This window comes from Charadrius vociferus, unplaced genomic scaffold (assembly GCF_000708025.1).
Source record: "Charadrius vociferus isolate BGI_N301 unplaced genomic scaffold, ASM70802v2 scaffold650, whole genome shotgun sequence".
NCBI lineage: Eukaryota > Metazoa > Chordata > Aves > Charadriiformes > Charadriidae > Charadrius > Charadrius vociferus.
Genome location: NW_009646736.1, coordinates 2,836,932 through 2,859,132, shown reverse-complemented (window position 1 = coordinate 2,859,132; position 22,201 = coordinate 2,836,932). Strand labels below are relative to the sequence as shown.

Genomic DNA, 22,201 nt, shown 5'->3' with positions numbered 1-22,201 from the left:
ATAATAAATAATAATTTAAAAAATTTTTTATACATATATATATTTAGTTTTTTGGGGGTCTTTACAAATCACTCACTTTTTCAACTCTTTGGGTATTCCCTTTCTCGTCTCTCTCCCCAAGATTTCTCTGCTAAAGACAACAACAGCAACTCAAGACTTCAATGTTTTTATTTGTAATTGTACTGTACCTATTATTTTGGATCCTATGCCTCTCCAATGGCTTCCTTAACATAATATTTTCTGAAAACTAAGGCTCCTAAAATGGTTACATGTTTATCCTTTCTGAAATTAGTTACTATAATAGATTACCAAGTATAATGGTTCAGAACTTGTTTATTCTCTTTATTTTATTAAAGAGCCCCCTAAAGGCATTTTAGCAGCATTTTTTCCTAAGGGAAAAAAAAGAAAAGAAAAAAGCTATTAAAGTGTGTCATATTAACCTAAATTAATTTGAAACAACAAAAAAAAAACCCAACCAGTTTTTAAAGAACAGCAGTATTTCTGAAGGAAAGAAAACAAACAACTACTTTGAATATAACTGAAAATCAGGAGGGAGCTGGAAGCCTTCTCGGGGCCGATTAAAGGGATGAAAAAAAGATCAGCTATTCAGCAGGGCTGGCTCGACACTTAGTCAGCACTATGATCCTAGGCACCTGGGGAACCTGTGAATAAATTAAAAAAAAATAAAAAAAAAAAGAAAGAGAGGTATCTATGAAGTTGAGATGCCTCCAGGTTGGATGGTCACCAGCAACGGCTTGTGAGCTTGTAACCCAAACCTTAAATTTAGGTGCTTGAGATCTTAAGGAGTCCTCTTTGGTATCTGAGCCTTCAGCCCACAAACTTAAGGAAAATTTAACACCAAATGTAAGTCCTAGTACACTTGGATAGTAAATAATGTCAGAAGCCTACAGCTTCACATAAGGTATTACCACCTCCAGGGATCTTAAATGGGTGAACAGCAGGTCATATGCAAATAAAGTAACATGGTAACTTTCCTGCAGTGGCAGGAAAATCAGACTAATCAGATAACTAGCGTGCCTGCGTTCGTCTTGAAACTGTCACATGTATTTTGAATATTTGACAAGATTTGAAATTATAGCTCCAAAGACACGAGTTGGCTGAATTCACGCTATACCGGGTATCATTTCTACTCCCGAACCGGCAAGCCTTGCACCCACGAGGGATTATTACCCACTTCAGACATACAAACTCACTACCAACAGTATTAACATCCGGAAAAACACACCAGCGATCTCTGTATAGCACAAGCAGCTGAGCAGTCAACCAGAATATTCACCACCTGCGAAGCACACACACACGGCTGTTAACACAGAAACCTGTCCCAACCCCAAAGGGCAGTAACGCGGGGACGGAGCCGTTCGCCGAAGGCGACCGGCAGCGCGAGGCGGGGAGCAAAGCAACAGGACGTACCCACCACCAAAGAGGTTTTTCCCTGGCAATGCAATGTTTCGAACTGCCCCAAGACGCTACCTCGCTTACACAGCCACACACTCACCTGGAATTTAAATTTGCTGATTTACTACTGCAAATTATCTAGGGTCAGACAGACAAAAATGCAATGCCACTTAAAAAACCGGACGTACGGGGCCTACTTTGTGAAATTAATTTTATTTTTGAAACATGATATCCAATTACAAATAAATAATTCATACAATATAACTCAATTAGGATATACAATGTTCAGGCAGTTCATAGTAACAACCAAGATCACATTGAAAATGAGTTTACATTAAATAACCAATTACAATAATATACAACTGGTCACTCAATTAACTTTTCAGCCCGGTCCAAGGTGTACGCAAGCTGAAGACTGTTCCTCTTACCAGTAAAGAAACAGATGTACACAATTTTATACCGAGTCCAAAGCAGCTAATACATCACATGAATAAAAATTAAAAATGCTGCATTGCATCACCTAAATGTAGTTTTAGTAGAGGATAAAAGCTTGTGAATTTTAGCAGGATAAAGGTTATTGCAAAGGAGTCATATCCTGTGGCAATTTCTGCATAAACTTACAAGCTTTACAGGAGGTTTTTAATGTATGGTTTCAACTCCATACCCTTCTCTGCACCCTATGTATAAAACCAGTAGGACGTAGGTATGCATTATGTTCTTAGTTTCAGTTGTACATTGTTTTTTGCTTTCATTTCAGCAAAACATTTTACTGCTAAGATACAGCTTCCCATTGAGGTATGGTCCTGCTTGCGTGTAAACTGCAGTAGTAGCAGCATCAGTAAACCTGCAAGGTCTTTTTCTGACACGTCATTTTTTTTAGTTTCCTTACCTACTCCAGAAATACTATTCTCTGCAAAGAACACTTATGACACCTAGATGGAATTTAGTCACAGTCCTGAAATATTTTTAAATAACTGTAGGAATTTAAAGGAGATTCACAGCATCCTTGGAATTTCTTGGTCAGTCATTTTTCCTAATGAAATAAGTGAATTTTCACAACAGAGTAAGTAGTTACAATTCTCAATGATTGAGAGTCCTGGGAAGTCTTATTTACAAAAGCTTTGTTAAAAATGCCCCCCTTTCTGGGGTCCCTCAGGTGAGGTATATACCCTTTGTTCTCAGTTTGAACTCAGCGAGACTGTTTAAAAGTTACATCTCTTTCCACTACGAAATTCCCCACATGATGGAGACCGCTACTTCCAGCCATGCGCTTTTCCTAATTTACAGCTGTCCGCAGCCTTTGGGACACGTGCAATACATTCCAGCAGGTGCTTTTGATGCTTGTTACACTGGGCATGGGAAGACACATAAAAAAAAAAAATAAATATGGAAAAAAAAAAAGAAAAAAAAAAAAAAAAGAGAGAGACAGACACCAGGTAAATTCCTGGCTGGTATGTAGTGCATCTCTGCAGGGTCTCAAGCAAACTCCCCTAAAGCCGTCTTTCTACTCAGCAAGAGCACAAGGTGAGAAGAGCCAAAAGTATCTCACAGGTCCAGACGGCCGAGCAAGGAAGCCCTATACCTGTCCAGCAACGGCGATTTGCCATCTCATTAGAGTCACCGTCACTTAACGAGCAGCGTGGACACCCACAGGACAGGTGCCCTCAATGGGACACGAAGTACTTAGAACCTAGCAGTATTGAAGTCTGCTTTTTTGTTATAAACCAAAAGAAAAACCATACTCATCACGAATATTTTAGGCCCACGCAAATATTTTTAAAGTCTTCCTAGCTTCAACGCTGAGGCTAAAATTAATGAACTGCTTTATTTTCACATTTCGCAGAAGAAATAAACGTCCACAATGAATCTGATGTCTAAAGAAGGAAGAACTATATATATCGACATCAATTTTAAATATAAAAACACCAAACTGTAAAAATCAAACCCACAGTTAGACTGTAATCCAGTCTTGTGACTGGATTAGAAAAAAAAATTAAAATTACTATTTTCAAACCATTTCAAAATTTTCATTTATGCAATTTATCCAAAAGTAGATTTAAAACCTTAGCAGAATAAAATACTAAGTTCAGATTTCTTCCGAATTAACCAAAAGCAGATTTTCTTAAATCTGCTGCACAATGTACCAGGTGATATACAAAGTACTTCAGCAATTTATTAATTTTCACTAAAAATCACACACAAAAATATTTGAACATTGTACACCCTGTGCTGAGTGCAAACTATTTAAGAACCAGTTGATGAAGCACAGATACATATTTAAGTATTAGCAATGTCTAATACACGGCGTGACACTTCCCTGCAGGCTTGGCAATTCCCACATTCGGATTTTTCAGCCATTTTCCAACATGAGTTTTACCTCTATTTGCCAGAAGGTTTGAATTTATGACCTGGATATCCGAAGGCATTAATCTCATAAATGCGGTTCTGATTTCTCTTTGTTGCTTATATTTCCATTCGACTAGTTACACCAAAATCCACCAAATGGTAACAGTTTTTCACAGACAGCAGCAGGGGAAACCCATCAATAGGGGGAGAGATGGTAAATGTAACATAAAATACAGCACACACCTTCTCATCCTTTCATCAGAATAAAGTACAGGGAACCCACCTGACAACTTTTCACAGAATTCACAGAATTGTTAGGGTTGGAAGGGACCCCTGGAGATCATCTAGTCCAACCCTCCTGCCAGAGCAGGGTCACCTACAGCACGTTACACAGGACAGCGTCCAGGCGGGTTTTGAATGTCTCCAGAGTGGGAGACTCCCCCACCTCTCTGGGCAGCCTGTTCCAGTGCTATGAACTGACTATAGGCTATTTTGACTCCTATGAAACTGCTCTCTATAATCAATGGAAAGAGTTAGTTTAAATAATATTCCTTTTTTTTTTTTTAAAGGAGAATTTGCATATGAAGTATCTCCCAAAACTGCCATGTCACAAATGCTAACAGCAGGAACTCCTTCCCCTACACAAAACTGCTGTTCAGAATTGCTATACGCTACCACAGTAGGGCACTAAGTGAGCGTCAAGACCTTGATTATTAGTACTACAAGTAAATGATACACATGAGAGGATAATCTCCAAATTAAAGCCATTTTAATATTTGTTCCATCAACAAAGTTGACCAATGTGTGTCTTTTCACATTCTCATGTAACCCCGATTAAAGTATTCTTTTGAGAAATATTTTGAAAATAAAATTTACATCTGAAAAATCTAAACACTCTCACTGAAGAGTAAAAGATCCCCCATTGTTCGTGAAACAATATTCACATATTTATAGTAAAACAGAAACTGAGACTCCTTCCCAAAGTAAGAATTGGGTGTAACAAACCAAGTAACATAAATAACTCTGGCTGACAAACACTTCAAATATCTGTTTTTAAAGAAAAAAAACCCACAACACAAACACGCTAAACCAAAGAACAGAGAATTAAAGGGAGATTTTTAATGGCACAAAGGGCAGCTAGGCACTGTGTGAGCTGAGAACATAACTGTCATCATGACTTTAAAAATCCCCCCCCGTAAGATTTGGGTTGCAGCTAGGGCAGAACAGGGGTCTTGCCAGACTTTCACAAACAATGAAAGAGCAAACCCAGTGTAGTGTCCAAACCTAATGAGAAAAGACAAAAGCTGTTACAGTCCCTCTGCTAAAAGGACACTGTCAAATTTACAAAGAGTTAAGTGAAATTAACGCTGAGAGTTCTTATTAGCTCTACACAATTCAAGTACGGGGTGAAATGCTCAAGAGCTATTTAAACAAGGAGTTTCTGTATTTGAGAGATTATTCTTAGGTTTAACTTCTGCTGTGTTAAAAGCATCTTTCGTATTAAACAAGCTCGTTAATTATTAACACCTGCAAGAGTACCTGCCTTTATGCAGAGCTGTGCCACGACCATCTTTTCATTTTCAGATAAAAATAAAAGTAACCATTAGGCACATATTGAATGTGTTACACATGCTGGAATGTCAAACATTTTCTCCCCCAGTTTTACACAGAAAAACAGCACAGCAGCAAATAACCTGGTCTTCTGTTCAACGATGAAAGCATTTTCAATGTACATAGTGTCACAACATCAATACCTTCTTATCTTTAAATAATTAGGTAAAAAAAGGCCCCCAGTATAACCATTTCTTATATAGCCAAGTTCTCTCTATATACATCCAAATTTTAAAGATACAAATAAAACATTATACAGGATTTATAAATGTTTAAAAACTTGAGGCTTCAGAATGATGGTTTCCCAAAAAGACTCGGGAAAATCCACAGACTGACAAGGTAGCAGGGAAAAGTGGAAAAAAAGGAGACAGACACAAGTTTGCTGCCGTAACGTTTTACTAGACTTGCCAGTCATCATGGCGATGTTATCAGAAATAACAGTTGAAGCTGCAAATGATGAATGGTGGTTTTGTGTGTTGATCTCAAGTGTTGAGACAGGCAATTCAAGTATTTCCTATTTGATCCAAGCTCATTGTAGCAAAGTGGTGCAGAAAAAAAAATAATTATTTTACATTTTTTCCATACATTCGCTCGATGTCCATTTGATAGTATGCCGTAAGCTCTTTGCGTTTTAGTTTGAATGCATCTGTCACTAGACCAGTCTCAGGGGTCCAAGGATCAGGGCTCAAACGAATTTTTACCGGTATTTCAAACTTCTCCAGATTAGCTGCAAAAATAAACATGTTTAATACAAAATGTAAGTGCAACCCTTTTTCTACAATTAAGCACAAAAGGAGGAACTGTATTCTCCCACAGAAAAGCTCATGACAAAGCCCCATGTGTCGCTCTGAAAACCCGTGTCGTCACTTAGTAGAGTGACAGGATCCACCAGTAACTGTTCTCCAGGGCCCGCCAAAATATTGACATAAACCCCAGCTGTTTGGGTATCCGTGCTGCTCCCTAACTTCAGAAAAGCCTTAGTGCATGCAAGCCACATCCTCAAAATATACACTGTTGTAGCAGTCTTATGATACTCATCTTCTGGAGATAAAGGCTCAAAATCCATACTACTTAAGCTTGAACAGGGCGGGGGGGATTGTGTTTTTTTCTGATAGTCTTAAGTTGTTCAAGGAAAGGAAGTTCATATGGTAGCTGTTCCCCTTGCTGAAACAGAAGTCAGCACAAAACACTATCATTTGCAAGAGCTTCTGCTATGATTTCAGACAGGAGTTATTTGGTTTACCTCTCTTAAGAAAAGTCATCAACAGATGGGCAATACTAAAAAAAAATTATCTATTTTCAAGTTAAATAAAAAAAAAATTCCACAAATGCATAATTATACTGTGCAATCTGCCATTTTTAGGTTTTCCTGCACCTTTTACTCCCCTCGATGTAAATCATTGGGTTTGGGGTTGTTTGGGTTTTTTTGCAATTTAGCACTAAAAATAAAGTAAAGCCTATGATACCAAAGTGAAAAACAAAACCCAGTATAAAATAACATCAAAATGTGTAAAAATGCCTTAGGATTAAATCAAATATTCCGCTTCATCAATCGTGTGCTGCACAAAAAAGAAAAGGAAAAAGGACTTCGTACACGCTTTCCATCGCAGCAGCTTCTTAGAATGACTCTGCCCATATGCTCCACATAGTGAAAAAAAAGGAACTGGAGACATGGGGCAGAGAAAAAAAAAGTCTGCTGCAGTACTGAGGCTGCAGTCGTCATAAAAGTGTGCTCCTGTAACAGAAGTCTGCAAATACACTAATCACAGACTTTAATATATTCACAAGTAATACGGACAAGAGATGAAGATTAACAAGACAAAGATTGTTGCGAGCCTAAAGTTATCCAGGGTAGAAAAGATGAGGACAAATTGCAAAAAGGTGCAGAAGGGCATCATGATACTGAGCAACTGCAAAACAGACAGCAGAAAACATTCATTGCAGAAAAGTGTAAAAGAAAATGCATATGAAAAACCAGTGTAACATCCACAATGACCATTTTAAAAAAAAACATTCTGTGGTCGTAACTGACAGCTTTATGAAAAAATCTCAGTGCTTATTAATGGTCAAAAGCAAAAACAAGGCAGAAATTATTATGAGAGAACAAACAGAATATCACTGCGCCACTGTTTAATTCTGCACCAGAATAGCTAAATGGACTATGACCAATTAGCATGAAAGATACACAGCTGAGAGGGAAGTATAATAGACACTGAAAAAAATCACGACTGCCATTGTGACTGTTCACTGCCTCTTCCCATACACGAGCTTGGCAGAACCACACTGAACTAGCAGGTGGCAGGGTTAAAACAAAACAGGAGGCATTTCTTCACATGAACATAGCTGAGCTGGGCAACCCCACCAAAACATCGTATGGATATTGATACAGAATATTTACATAACTTTAAAATGCGACTAGAAGAGTTCATGGAAGAAAAGTCTACTGAAAATTATTAACTACAAAGACCCTGCTTTCAGTTTAGGAAATCCGTTATATGGAAGGCACTGGAAGCTAGGAGAGCCCCTGTCACCATGGGCTTATTTCAACTATGCATACGTACGCAGCAGGTGAGACTGTATGACACCCAACACCCTTATCATGGATCTACAGATGACCCACATTCTTTTGGACCAGCAGCTAAGGCCAAAAAGATACTACAGGACATCTTAAGAACACCAGACACATACACTCACACATATATAAGAACTGACTGAGCTTGTTAAGTTTTCCCTGGTTTTATATTCTTTCCTCAGCTATTGGCCATGGTCAAAAAAAATAAGTTACAGGAACCAAAAGGAATGACTCAACTCATGTTTTGTTGGGTTTTACGTTTGAAAATTTCACTTCATGTATGTTCTATGAAATATAGATACTCAAAGAAATGTTTTTAGTGCCTATGCTTATCTGTTTCACAGACATTACAGTCCGCAAGGTTAGTACCGTCCACCCAGCTACTCACCTGCCACGGCAGCCTCAGCTAGCACCTTCAGTACCTCTTTTTCCATCTCAGGACTGTTACAGATCTCTTCCCAGGTTCCTTTAAATCCTTTCTTTCGAGCTAGTTCTGCGAGCTCCTTTTGATTTGGCACAACAAATCCAATGACATAAGAATGGAAACTGAGAAGTATAATGTACTTTAGTATGAATTTTGTAAAGTTAACAAGTCTTCAAAAGTAACATTTCAAGTTGGGGGGTTTGCACTTCACACAGAGATATTGCTCTTAACAGTTGGCTTTTGTTCACCTGATAATCTTTCTGAAATGGTACACAAATTACCTTTGCCTGCTTAAAAATAAGTAGAAAGGGAAGCTACTTACCTTACAGCAACTGGACTGCTTCAAGGTGTGCTGTCCATATGCATATTCCACTGTGCCTCACGCTCAAAGCTTTGGGGAAGCAGTACCCATACGATGTCACTGCGCCCTGCCTCTCCTCATGTTTTGCATCCCGATATGAAGACTGGTGTGCGGCTTCCCTACCTCAGTTTCCTCTCAACTGCAGAATCCAGTTACTGTAGAGGAGTAGAGGACTGCAGTGAAGAGGGGTTGGGGAGCAGTTGTGGAATGAGCATATGCACAACACATCTCAAAGAACGCCTGCTTCTGTAAGGGAAGTGACTTCTCTTTCAAGCGATTGTCCATACACTCACTCTATTGTTGGCACTCTTTGTCTGCTCCTGACATGCCTAGAATGTATGAAGCTGTGATCTCAAAGTCTTTGGAAAACACTGAAGCACAATTCACCCTGAAAGAGGTATTCAAGATTTTTGAGATGATGTAAAGTTTAGAGAAAACATGAACAGAACTTCACATAGCAGCACCACACATTCTAACAGAGCAGACACCAGAATCAGAGCTGAAAGGGATCTCAGAAGATCATCCAATTCATTCACCTGCATTGAAGCAAGGTCAGCTACATCTAACAGGGTTTGTCTAACCCGTTCTTAAACATCAGGCAGATACCAATGCTCCATTACTTTCAGCACTGGCAAGCTGCTCCTGACGGCTATTCCTGACTCATCCTCTCTGCAGTTTACATCACTTGTATTTTCATACAGCAAACAGTCAGACGTTCCTCTCCTTTCCACAGAAGCCATGTATTTGTGCACAGACTGTTACTATTTTTTTTCCTTCTCATCTTTTTAGTCTTCCTTCCTTTCTCAAGTTTCTTTAGGAATTTAAGCAATGCCCTTTTCTTCTAAGTCATGCATCAGAGATCTCTGCCCATTTTTTTCCTGGACTCTTTTCAATAGGTCCACCTTTTCTGAAGCGATCCACGTGGAACTCAGACCCTTTAATGCTTGGTAGAGCAAAATGATCACTGCGCACCTTGTAGGCTATACATCTGATTATGCCACATTATTTACCTTCTTATAACAGCACGGTACTTGTTCACTCATGTCAGCTCCTACAGAACTGCTACCAGCTGTATTTTTGCAGTTTATTTAGGTGTAAGTTTAATTCATATTTCCTCTCTTCAAACTGACCTCTGTTTTCAAGCAAATCCCCACCTAATCAAGCTTGCTCTGAATTCTAATCCTGTCCTCCACTGTCCCTTTGGTCCTGTCTCACCTTAACCATATACAGATTTCTTAAATCTTTTCAACTCTCTCTTTCACCAGAGAGATCATTAATGCAGAATACAGAACCTTAACCTCAGTATGAAGATTACTTTGGTTTATCCTTTAAGGTCTCCGAGATAATTTTAAAATACCAAGTCTAAACACCCTTTTGGTTACTGTACATGGCAATTTTCTCCTTTGTTACTGGTATGAATTATAATGGGCATCTGACAGCAGCTGTGAAGACTGCATAGAAGTCCACTACAAACACAGGCTGCCCTGGCATCATCTGTTGACAAGCTCTGCCTGTTGGCTGACTTGAAACCGTTCCCATTTTTCTCTTACTGAGAATGTACTTACAGAAAGACTTCAGACTAGCCTCAGTATCACTTACTGCTTGCATCTCACCTTCTGTCTTTGCCTTTGATTCTCCCCCCTCACACACACTTGTGCTATACCCCGTACTGAACCCTTGTAAATTCATCTAGGGTCTACTCTGTAATGTAAATGTATTATGTATGAAGGCATCCAGAACACAAAGGATTCTGGCACTTTCATCCCTGGTTCCTGCAGGCTTTTGACACGCTTAAGGTCATGTCCAGCAATATTACCTGCGTCGCCGGGGATAAACAGCATATAGAAGTAATCAGCTGGCTGGGTAAGCCTCAAACTTTTGGTTCATCTAAAATTCAGCCCCTTGAGTAGAAGCATACTTCCTCTGGACAAATGGGTTCATCCAACTATGCTTTTTCCTGGAAAGAGCACCTCGGAGCTGACAGCTCCTGGAACATGTCATTTTTCATTCTGTACCACTAAGTTAAATCTTCACTTGCTGCAGTTCAAATGCTAAAGCACTGTTCGTCTTGAGAAGTATCCTGAAGACTACATCTTCTCTCTGGAGCAGCTACTTCCCTCTACGCTACTTTTCCTTCTGCAGATCATTTGAATTTGCTGGCTTCTTCAGTCTTGGAGGTCATAACAGCATGAAGGAAGAAATTTTCAGAATTTGGTCCTCAGGACCCTCCTTCACCACCTCCTCCCTGCTAAGAAATTTTGCCAAAACATCTCTCCTACACTAGGAATTTCCATTCCCTTGCTGTGCTTGAGATCCTACCTGAATACAGCTCTCAGACCTATGGTAAGAGACATCTACAGTGGCACTACACGTCAATATCACCATTTCTATTCTGTGAAGTCTGGTCCTTATCAGCTCTCCTTGAGCGTCCTGCTGAGAACTCCCTTGGGTTTTTTTGCCACGTTTTTTCATTCCTCAGGTAACTGAACTACTCATTCTCCTGATGTGATACTCTTATCTACTGAATACGTTTTGAATGAGTGAAGTCCTGATAAAGCAGTAGGAGCCCCCTCTGAAAGAGCTCTAATCATGATTGCTTTCAAACATTTTATTCCTTATCTCACTGAGTATTTTGTCTGCAGCGGTCAGTGACTATAGCTTTTGAAGCAGTGATATCGTGCAAACCGTTTTGATTCCCTGCTACCATATTCAGAGGAGATGTGCAACCCAAGATCTAAGGTCAAATCACAGATTTAACTTACTTGTAAAAGTCTGCCCTCCTCGTACTTTTGCACGTGGGAGGTTAAACAGCTACAAATTAAGGACGACTTTTACATACGAGATCACCCAGGCAAAGTATAAGGATAGACAAGGATGCAAGACAGGTCATGGGCACTGCTTAACAAAAAGTCTCTGAGCTCACACTGCTGAGGTGAGTATACATCCACAATGAAATGTGCATATGGACAATCATCCAGAGAATCTGTATTACATAGCTATTTATGCCAAGTTACACGCATGAAAGTATTAGGAAGAAATACAGCAGCAGCAGAAAAACAATCTGCAATGTACTTGGACTCTTAAGTTACCTTTAAAAATTACTCATAGTTTTTCCTACGTTTAAGTAATAGACAGGACACAGACTATCAGAGTCAAATGCCTGACAAGTGCATTTTAGTCTCCAGTGTTATGCTGACCTGGCAAAATTAACACCAGTTTGATAATGCAATTCCAAGAGTGAACTTCAACCCTAGAACAGCAGAAATAACCATCTGTAGGAGCCTCTTTCTCCATAGACTACAGAGGGTGCTCAGAACGGCAAGTAATCTCAGGCAGCCAAAGCAAGCAAACATGAGACTTGCCCAACACATCAAAACCACAAATAAAGCCTAATATAACGGAAGTTTTCTCAGCAGTGGCATGCCCGATGCGTGTTAGCCTACTGATCCAAAACTGTCACCACTGAAGTTACAGGATGACTGCCATTAGTTAACACACACAAAAAATACCATAGAGAACCAGGTGAACAAACCAAAAGTTAATTTTCTGTTTAATTACCACTGAGCAATTCTCTGGTATGCTTGTCCTGGCCTCCTTCCATCAAAGTTATCAAGTAGGGCATTTTTGGCCATACAGGAAATCAGAATATTTCTAATCATTCAGAAGCTCTAAAGTGACCTTCCAAATATCAAAATGACAAGAAACAACGACCACCTGAAGTATATTTATACATTTAAGTCTATATCATATACAGGTAGGAAATTCTAGAAATAGAAATTTAAACCCTTATATGCCTAATTTGGCAGCGCACTTAGAAAGCAAATAGAAAGAACATCTGATCATTGTTTATTAATTGAGTGTTTGCATAGTATTTACAGAGTGTATTCTTTCAAGCTTCAAAGCTTCTGCTAGTGTACTGCAGGGGTTAAAGAAAAGCATCTTTAATGCGCAAAACAGCTTCTGGGCTGTTGATGGTTCCCCCCCCGCCTTCCTCCAAAGTACAACAGTACTTCCTCTGAAGAACACATCACAGATAAAAACAGCAAGGAACAAGGTGTCTCAGGGCTTCTATATAGGTAATAATCTCTAAAGTGCTTGAGTGATGCAGTCAGAGCTTAGCTGCTTTTCAGATTGACGGAAAGGGAATGAAAAAAAGAGATTCATTCTTAGCGTTTTCCAACAAATGATGAAAAACAGGGGAATGGAAAAATAAAAACATACGTTTCAGATGTTTTGGTTCTGATAGAGCAAGTTATTCCACTGTATTATAAGTAAAACCCTTTTTGAACTGGTTTAAAAAAATTCACACATTGAGTGGCAAAAATTTTGCTTACGGCTTCAATAGGACAGACAAAGAATACAACAATAACAAAATATCAGCTGCCTCTTACCTGCTTGCATATGCACAAATATTATCTACCAGTGGAAGATTCTTTAGAGCTGCTTCTACTTTGCCAAGAGAAACATATTCTCCTGCCTGGAGTTTTACAAGATCTTTTTTACGATCTATTGAGGGAAAAAAGGAATTAAACATTAATTACGGAACACAAAACTTTAGACCCTGATTTTATACTTTTCTGAAAAGTATGTACAAATGCCAAAAGGTATAAGCTGACTCACATTTGGTGAATGTACCAGAAACTTTTAATATCACGTTTTTGGACTTGGCATTTTTTCAATCTGCCCCTCACTTAAACATGAGGCACACATTTTGATCCCATGCATCTCCCGTCTTTAGAACATCTCCTATATGACTGGACGGGCATGTGAATTGAAGACAACCAAGATTATGCAAAAGCCAGTATTTGGCCAGAAGCACAACATTTTGTGCTGTCTGGTCCAGACGCTTAAGGCAGGAAACACAGCATTTGGTGACATTTTGTTATTTATTCCCAGGCAAAATCTATATTTAAAGAGCAACTGTCCATCTGTTATTTGAAACACAACAATAGGAACCGAAAATTAAGCCCAAATTACTTGAGCTTATTGTACACGGGCCAAAGAAAGCAAAGGTGACTACAGAGCCTTACCCAGCTAGCTGTGATGGTGGCCAGGAGTACCTCTCCTTGGTTATTACCTTCCTGCTGCTTTGTGTAGATTATAAAATCTAAGGCAGCTTATCTAGCTCAGTTAGCCTACATTTAACTCTCTAATTACTACCCAGTCTCACTAACAGAGTGGAGTCAATGTTAAGACTGTTGCAAAAGGAAGCAATCGTTTTAAAAATCAGCTTTTAAAACACACAATCAATTTTACGTTAACATATATGAATTTCCCTAAGATACATGGTAGGGCTTTAGACTGCATGCCAAGATAGAGAGATATTTTTTCTGGCTAATCAAAAATGTGTATATATATGTTCACCTGAATTTATTAACTCACCAATAATTTTTAGACATCCATCTTGATGAAACTCTCCAATGTCTCCAGTATGGAGCCACCTCTGCCCATTCTCGTCAACAGTGAAATCTTTCTTGGTTCGTACTTCATTTTTGTAGTAACCTACAGTCACATTTTGTCCTCCAATAAGAATCTCACCTCTAGGATATGGTTTATCAGTGTTGTAATATCCACCTAAAAGTACGGAGTTTAAGTTAACAAGAATTACAATACATTTCAAAGCAAGAACGCCTATTAATTTTACTATTAAAATATAGAACTGAACACTTTAGTAAGTCGTTAGGCAAAGTTCCCACTTGCCTAAGTAGTTCAGTACAAGAAGAGGTGGTTCCAGTTCTTTGCAGCATATAAACAGCTATTTAATGTGTGTTTACAAACAGCGAAATTCACACACACAGGGCAAATGCCACCTCTATGCAATCTTTCTGCCGCGACTAACATGCTCTACCAGTTTTATGCAGGCTCTAAAAAAAGATAAATTTTGCCTCATTTTAAGAAAGCAAGCTACAAGGTTTCACATTAGCCCAAAACACCCTTAAGTATCAGGTGTTTCTACTCTACAATACTCAAAAGCCTACAGTGAAAGGAAATCACCTAAATACATTTTAAACGTCACTAAATATATTTTACATAGGATTCATGAAGCTTCCATTCCATCTACCAATTTTTTAACGATTTTTATTAACAACAATATTATGAAGACTATTTAAAAGTAATTTCTTAATGACAACAGAAGGTATTGCGCATGTGCTGCAGTTGAAGTCTCCTGAATCCAGCAGCTCTATGACACAACATATAAGACCTGCACCCTGTCCTGCAAGAATACTGATCTAGCTCCGAGGTACAATACACATTTACACAATATGCACACCCAATTATAGTGACTGGAATAAAAGAAATAGTAAAGCCAAAGAGAATGATAATACAACCTAGTCAAAACACCACTCACATTGATAGCTTCTGTCTAGATATTTGTAAGTTTAAAAAACGGTAAGGAATTTATTTTAACTTTTTTCTCCCCAAGATCAAACTTTTATACGTAAAAGTAGTATTTAAAATTCAAAAAGCCAAGAAACAGTCTTCTAATTACTCCTACTGAGCAAAGCCCAGTAGAAAAATAGCTATATGAAGCTCTTACAAACACATCATAATTTAATCAAATACAGAAATTCTCACCTTCTTCCCAGTTCATTAACTTGATTTCACAACAGACCAAAGGCGCTCCCACTCTCCCTGTAGTGTAGTCCCAAACTAGAGTTTAAAAAAGAGCATTTTTCAGAAAAAAATTTAAAACAGAGTTAGAGAAATCTTCGCTGTCATGAATCTCATTTAGTAAAAATTAACTGCTATGTATTTCTGAACTTGAATTCATAGAACAGAATTTCCAAGAAAACCAATGGGTCTATCAAGGTAATGCAAATGAAATCCTTATCCTGCAAAGAGAAGAGATGGCTGTATTTATAGATACCTCCAGTCATATCAAAACAGCTTTGACAGTAAGCTGTCTATGTGGATCACACTTCAGCAGTGGCACAAATACTTTAAATAGTGTTTGCTGGACTCTGAAATAAGTAGCAATATTTCATAGCAATTCAGAGAATCTGTATTTTGATTCACTTTCCCGAAGTCTCAATCCCAAACGCTTCTACATCTGGGCACCTTCCCAAAAGAGCATCACTGGAGACTACATGTTCCACTTCCCCCCACTCCCAAGTTACTAAAGAAGCCATTTCCAAACATCTCTTGGAATAAGAACCACACCACAGCAGTCTGTGGATCACCAGGGCACATAATACAAGTTCTACAATCCGGCATAATCTAGCCCTGAACTGCAGATACTCCTCATACAATTCCTAGGTAGACCACACCATTGCCAAAAAATAGCAGCTCTGACTGTTTCTGCCACCATGGAATACATGTGAAATTTTAGGGCTAAAAGGCAACTGAAACCATTAAGTTCTGTTATATAAAATTAAAATCTGGGGCAGGCTTTTGCATTCCATTTTTTTTTATTTTCCTAATGTCTCAATATACTCAACAAAATCAGAAATAATGTATTCAGTTCAACTGGTAACTGCAATAATGCCAAGATCCCATTCACACTATTACAGGTTTCTCTATCACAGATGAGAACATTTATTTTCTGTGTAGGTCACCAACTTTAGCACAATGTGTCAAAATTAGTACTCCTACTGTTTTATACATTTATGATTACAAGCAATTCCCAGGACTCCCCAGTTACGTTTGGTGGCATACACCAAATTAATAGACTGTCAGAGAGGACCGACAGAGAGCACTCAGCACGGATCACAGCACGCAGTGGGATGCACCGACACCAACCTTCCGTGATCGTTCCAGCTCCAGCTGATTCAGTTAGTCCATACCCCTGTCCTACAGGGCAACAGAAACAAATGTTCATAAACCGCTGAGTTGCTGCAGACAGCGGAGCTCCTCCACAAAGCAGGATGCGGATTTTTCCACCTAGCAGCATTCGTACTTTCCGGAAAATAAGGCTAAAACGCAAAGATAAGAGTATATATTTGTTGCTTAAAAACAAAACAGGAGAGCACCTAATTTTGTATCTGAACTGGAAGTTTTCATCATCTTCAAATAAACTTTTACGGCATTCAAGGAAAACCTTGAAGGAGCACATTTAAATTTTCAAAAACACAAGCACAGATTTTTAAGATCTGAAGATGGGTAAAATGTTTTGAGAACGTAGATTTAGTGAGACAGTAGAGTTCTGTGATTTTCTCCTCAAAAATAATTTAAATAAGATGTATAAATTTTGCAATTATATTATCCTTCAGTCTCACTAAAGCTGGGAGTTGGACTCGACGATCCTTATGGGTTCCTTCCAACTTGAGGTATTCTACAACTGACTTCTGTGAAAATGCGAAGTCTGCAGTTATCTATAGGAAGACTTCCCACCTTACCCAAAAATTGTATAAATCCATAATTAGAGTCCCAATGAAAATAATGCAATGAATATTGCAAACTCCAACCAGTTTCAAGTTAAATAACACTCAAATTATATCACAGACATTTAAAACAATCACACAAACTACAGATTTGTTGATTCAATTTATGCTTAATTATAGACTTGTTTCATGTTCAAAGCATCAACATTAAAACAAAGAGAAGTACACACAAAAAAAAAATAGATATTGCTCATGTGGTAAGACTTTGATAAGCATTTTTTTGGTGCCGTTAAAAATAAAGTTAAAATTACCTATCACAGAGAGGGGTTGTGTAACCTTTGGAAATCTGTTCCATTTTGTAGTTGTAGGCCAATATAAATAGATTCCGCTGGAAACTTGTCATTTCATTCACTTTATTCATGACGTTTTTGTAGATCCGATCCATAATTTCCTAGTTACATAAAAAGATTAACTTTAACTCAAAGCAGAAATCCTAAGTTTAGTACCACAAAAAGGATCATAATCTAGAAATTGTAGTACATTTCAGATGGCAACCCACGCCCAGGTCGCTTCCTCTTCCATTGCTAAGAGATAGCAAGATGTTCACAGAAACATCTAACCAGGAGCACTAGTTAACCCCAAGCTCCCTGCTGCCAACTATCTTGATTCCATTAATTTACTATAATGAACAATAAATGACGAATTAAAATGGCAATCCAATCACCATAGCTATTTAAACTTTGAAAAATGTTGACACTCATATAATAAATGTTTATCCCCAACATACAAATAAATACCAAAAAATACTCTTTTAAGCTATCTTAACATCGAAGGTTCTCCCTTTTTTATTTAGATGATCATAGAATCATAGACTAGCTTGGGTGGGAAGGGACCTTTAAAGGCCATCTAGTCCAACCCCCCCTGTAATAAGCAGGGACATCTTCAACTACATCAGGTTGCTCAGAGCCCCGTCCAACCTGACCTTGAATGTTTCCAGGGATAGGGCATCAACCACCTCTCTGGGCAACCTGTTCCACTGTCTCACCACCCTCACTGTAAAAAATTTCTTCCTTGTATCTTTTAGTTGGAAACCACTACCCCTTGTCCTATCGCAACAGGCCCCGCTAAAAACTTTATCCCCATCTTTCCTGTAGGCCCCTTTAAGTACTGGAAGGCCACAACAAGGTCTCCCCAGAGCCCTCTCTTCTCCAGGCTGAACAACCCTGACTCTCTCAGCCTGTCCTGATAGCAGAGGTGCTCCAGCCCTCGGATCATCTGCGTGGCCCTCCTCTGGACCTGCTCCAACAGGTCCATGTCCTTCCTACATTAGGGACTCCAAAGCTGGACACAGTACTCTATGTGGGGTCTCATGAGAGCAGAGTAGATGGGCAGAATCACCTCCCTCGCCCTGCTGGCCACGCTTCTTTTGACACGGCCCAGGATGTGGGTGGCCTTCTGGGCTGCAAGAGCACACTGCCAGATCATGTCCAACTTTTCATCCACCAGTACCCCCAAGTCCTTCTCAGCGGGACTGCTCACAATCCCCTTCATCCCCCAGCCTGGGAATACCAGGGCTTGCCCCAACCCAGGTGCAGGACCTTACACTTGGCCTTGTTGAACCTCATCAGGTTCGCACAGGCCCCCTTCCAGTGTTTGTCCAGGTCCCTTCTGGATGGCACCCTGTCCCTTCACACACCATTCAGTTTGTCATTAATTTTGTTGTTAAAACATTGAATTATGAATTACATTTTTAAAATAGTTTTTGAAATTATTTATCCTTCAGTTACTTACCGGGACAGCTGCCATTAGGGTTGGCTTAAGTGTAGTGACATCACCTTTGCTTCCTTTCTTTATTTTAGAGGACTAAAGCAAAGAACAAGTTTACTAGCAGACACATTCAAGATTTTTAACACAAGAAACAACATGATATAGTACATCTTTCAAACAATCATTTTCATTTAAATTATATTTGGACAATTAAAAGTAGCCCAGAGTACCAGCCATAAACACCTGTTTCATGAATTGTAGAAAAGATTTGCTGTAATATTTTTAAAGAAATATTACAAAGGTCTGACGTGACTAGGTTTTGGTCTTTTTTCCATAAGGGTTTATATCAACAACATACCTGGTCAGCTAATGTCTGAGGCGAAGAGTAACCAATGCGGCATCCATGAGACAGACACACAAGTTCAGCACTCAGCTCCAGAACGTGGGCAAGAGGCAAATAGCCAATATAGATGTCTTTTTCCCTGTAAAGAGTTTTTAAAAGACAGGTTTATGTTATACCATTAGAGACCTCAAGCTAAATTTACACAGAGCTTACTGCAGAACTAGAGGAAGTGGAAAAATGCCTTTCAGCTTGAGAACATATTTCAAATATTGTGAGTCTCGTTTCAGAAGTTGCATACTACATACTGTAGGTTTATGGCATGAACAAAGTGTGATGTTTACTCATCCCAAGACAATTAACCGTGTGTTATGGTTGCAAAGGCAACTCCGTGGGCAAGACTAAAAACTGCACCAAACAAAGAAACCACAGAATTTTACACTAATCAACGGAAGTACTGCTTAGGGAAGCTTTCAGCCACTCTAGTGCAAAATGGCCTCACAGGCTTGTGTGTCCTGGTCTTGCCCACATACAGAAGATGAGAGAACAACCAGCACATGAAGTATCCATGTCATTTAATGTAGTACTGGAAGATGTTCAGTCACCAGTACTGTGTACAGTCATCAGACAGAGTATGTGTGCCACAGACGAAGCAATATAAAACAGTTAATACTTTACATACTAATTAATCTAAAATCATATGCAACTGACTTCTTCATTGGCTGGTAACTGTTGGTACATACCCCAGATTTGGAATCCTCTCAGCCATTCCAGTTATCCCAGCAATTATGTTGCTATGGGAGATCATAACTCCCTTGGGAACTCCTGTGGATCCACTGGTGTACATGATCACTGCGATATCGGAGGGCACAGGCCTAGCCTGCTGTTTGTTTCCTGTAATTTGTGTTAAAAAAGAGGATGCATAATGTATGGAAATCCTATCAGACTGGGAGATCTGATATACTAACGTATTTCAGCAATCATTCCAATATAACACTACCTGACTATTACTATTACATTTTGCTTTCGGTTTAAAAGATTGTGGTCAAGTTTAAGTGCCTCCGCAGAGAGTAGGAACTTCTTTGTATTAGCTGAGCAATGCTTTCAGTGATTGTCCTAGTCTTTTTCTATTATGTTTCCCATATCGCTGCAGAGGAGAGAAAAATGGGCAGAGCTTTGGCTTCTCCAAAATGCCACTGAGCTTCCCGTCCTTAGGAAGGTACGCTGCACTGGTTCCACACGGCCACCGGGTCAGTCCCCATTTGCAAAGCTACCTTCTCGTGTGTCCCTGGCAGGGCAACAACACGCTGCATCGTTTGCAACACCTGCAGCGAGGCACTGCTGAGCCCACATGAGGTCCAATTTCTATAAACATTTAAAGGAAGTTTGATAGCTTTAACAGTATTAAAGTGTTTTTAAAAATACTTGCACCAAGGGCAAGAAAATACGACAACTGTGTTTATTCAGAGGCAAAACTGCATAATTCGCAACACATGCGGCACAACAGACACGCTGAACAAGAAAAGTGAAAGCATATTTAATTTCCCACTCAGTAAATCCTGTCCATCCTGTGCGATGAACGCCACAGAGCAGCAGCTCATGTACTTAATATAATATCAATTGAACGTGCTTCACCATAAACAATTCATTGGAGTATTCCACAATTTACGAATGGTTAACTTGACAAAGATAATGTTCCTATATTATAGCGTATATAGTATGAGATATTTAAAAGAGTGAAGAAAGGAGGATTAGACACCTTTTTAAAAGGCTCATAGATTAACAAATCTCAAAGAGCTAATGAATTACAGACATAATTTTTCCTGTTGGTGTTGTCCGAAACAGTTTTAATAGTACATAAAACTGGTGCCACCAAAAAGGGAAAACCACCTTTTAAAGAAATTGAGAGGTCATGACATTGGGAGCAAACCTGCCATTCCCCTGAACATCAACAGCAGATGGATTAACTACCCACCCTACTCCTCAAACAAAATTCAATCCAACATTCATGTGCCTTCAGCTGTTAAAAGATTCTGAAAACACAAAAAATAAGAACAGAAAAAGCAACTACTGAATATAATGAAATCTTAAGATACTAGGTTTAGCAGCTCTTCAGAGCCACGGATAAAAGTTAATTATGATAATGGTTGAAACACCTTCTGAAATTTTGAATTCTAATTCTAAAAAGTATTACATAGATTGGAAATAGATTTAAAAAAAATTTACATAGTAGACGGATACTTTCAGAAATGCAATAAAAGTGACCGTGTTCTATCAGATTTAAATGGTTATTTTACATTTTATTATTTGTGAATTTAACAAAACTTAATGGCAGCAAATTACTGATGTCTTTTGCTATAAAACACACAATACTTTTCTCTGTGTGCTCTGAATAACATGGTTTTAAATATGTCCGATCATAAAAATGCTTTCTAAGTTTCTATCCTGGCCTAAATGCTTATCCTAAAAATTATTCTTCAACACGTGACATGTTGCGGAGAAGACAGTTTTCAATAAAAAAGGCATTTTACTCTACTCTGTTGAAAAACAAACCCCCCCAGATTATATTTAAAGAAAAAGCAGATGATAAAAGATTAATCACTGCATAATTTTTTTGAGATCTGCAATTTCCCCAAGTTTACTTAACAGGGTCAAAGTAGGACAACAAATAAGATGATCCGAATAGAAAGAAGAGATAACCTACCAATATCTGCCTTGGCTCCCATAGCTTGCACAGAAGCCATAGTGTGAACAATGACACCCTTGGGAAACTCTGACCACGTTGTTGGTTTGCCATCCACTGTAATAATATGTCGCAGCAGTGGAACTTGAGAAACAATTTCCTGTGGAAATGAACATGTGTTCAAATATCAAACATGAGGTTTGTGCCAACAAGACCAAAAAAACACTTAAAAAAAAAAATCTATCTACTGTATACATTAAAAAAAAGCAGCATTGACATAAAATATCTGAGGATTTAAAATATCAGAGGATAAACCTGTCTAGCTCAAACAGCTGCAAAAGCTTGAAACTTTCCATATTT

The 22,201-nt window shown here is 38.7% G+C and overlaps 1 protein-coding gene across 1 annotated transcript in view; it reads right to left on the bottom strand.

Annotated features, from left to right (window-relative positions):
* Window positions 1–5,382: 5,382 nt before the first annotated feature.
* Window positions 5,383–22,201, bottom strand: part of ACSL3 (acyl-CoA synthetase long-chain family member 3) — a 31,164-nt gene continuing 14,345 nt past the window's right edge. Inside the window, exons 4-14 of the mRNA XM_009889666.1 lie at window positions 21,863–22,001; window positions 19,902–20,052; window positions 19,177–19,300; window positions 18,843–18,914; window positions 17,363–17,502; window positions 16,471–16,643; window positions 15,307–15,381; window positions 14,113–14,304; window positions 13,122–13,236; window positions 8,334–8,491; window positions 5,383–6,100 (exon numbers count right to left, since the gene is read on the bottom strand). Coding sequence (XP_009887968.1) covers window positions 5,937–6,100; window positions 8,334–8,491; window positions 13,122–13,236; window positions 14,113–14,304; window positions 15,307–15,381; window positions 16,471–16,643; window positions 17,363–17,502; window positions 18,843–18,914; window positions 19,177–19,300; window positions 19,902–20,052; window positions 21,863–22,001 — 1,503 coding nt within the window. The 3' untranslated portion in view covers window positions 5,383–5,936. The remainder of the gene's footprint in view (window positions 6,101–8,333; window positions 8,492–13,121; window positions 13,237–14,112; window positions 14,305–15,306; window positions 15,382–16,470; window positions 16,644–17,362; window positions 17,503–18,842; window positions 18,915–19,176; window positions 19,301–19,901; window positions 20,053–21,862; window positions 22,002–22,201) is intronic.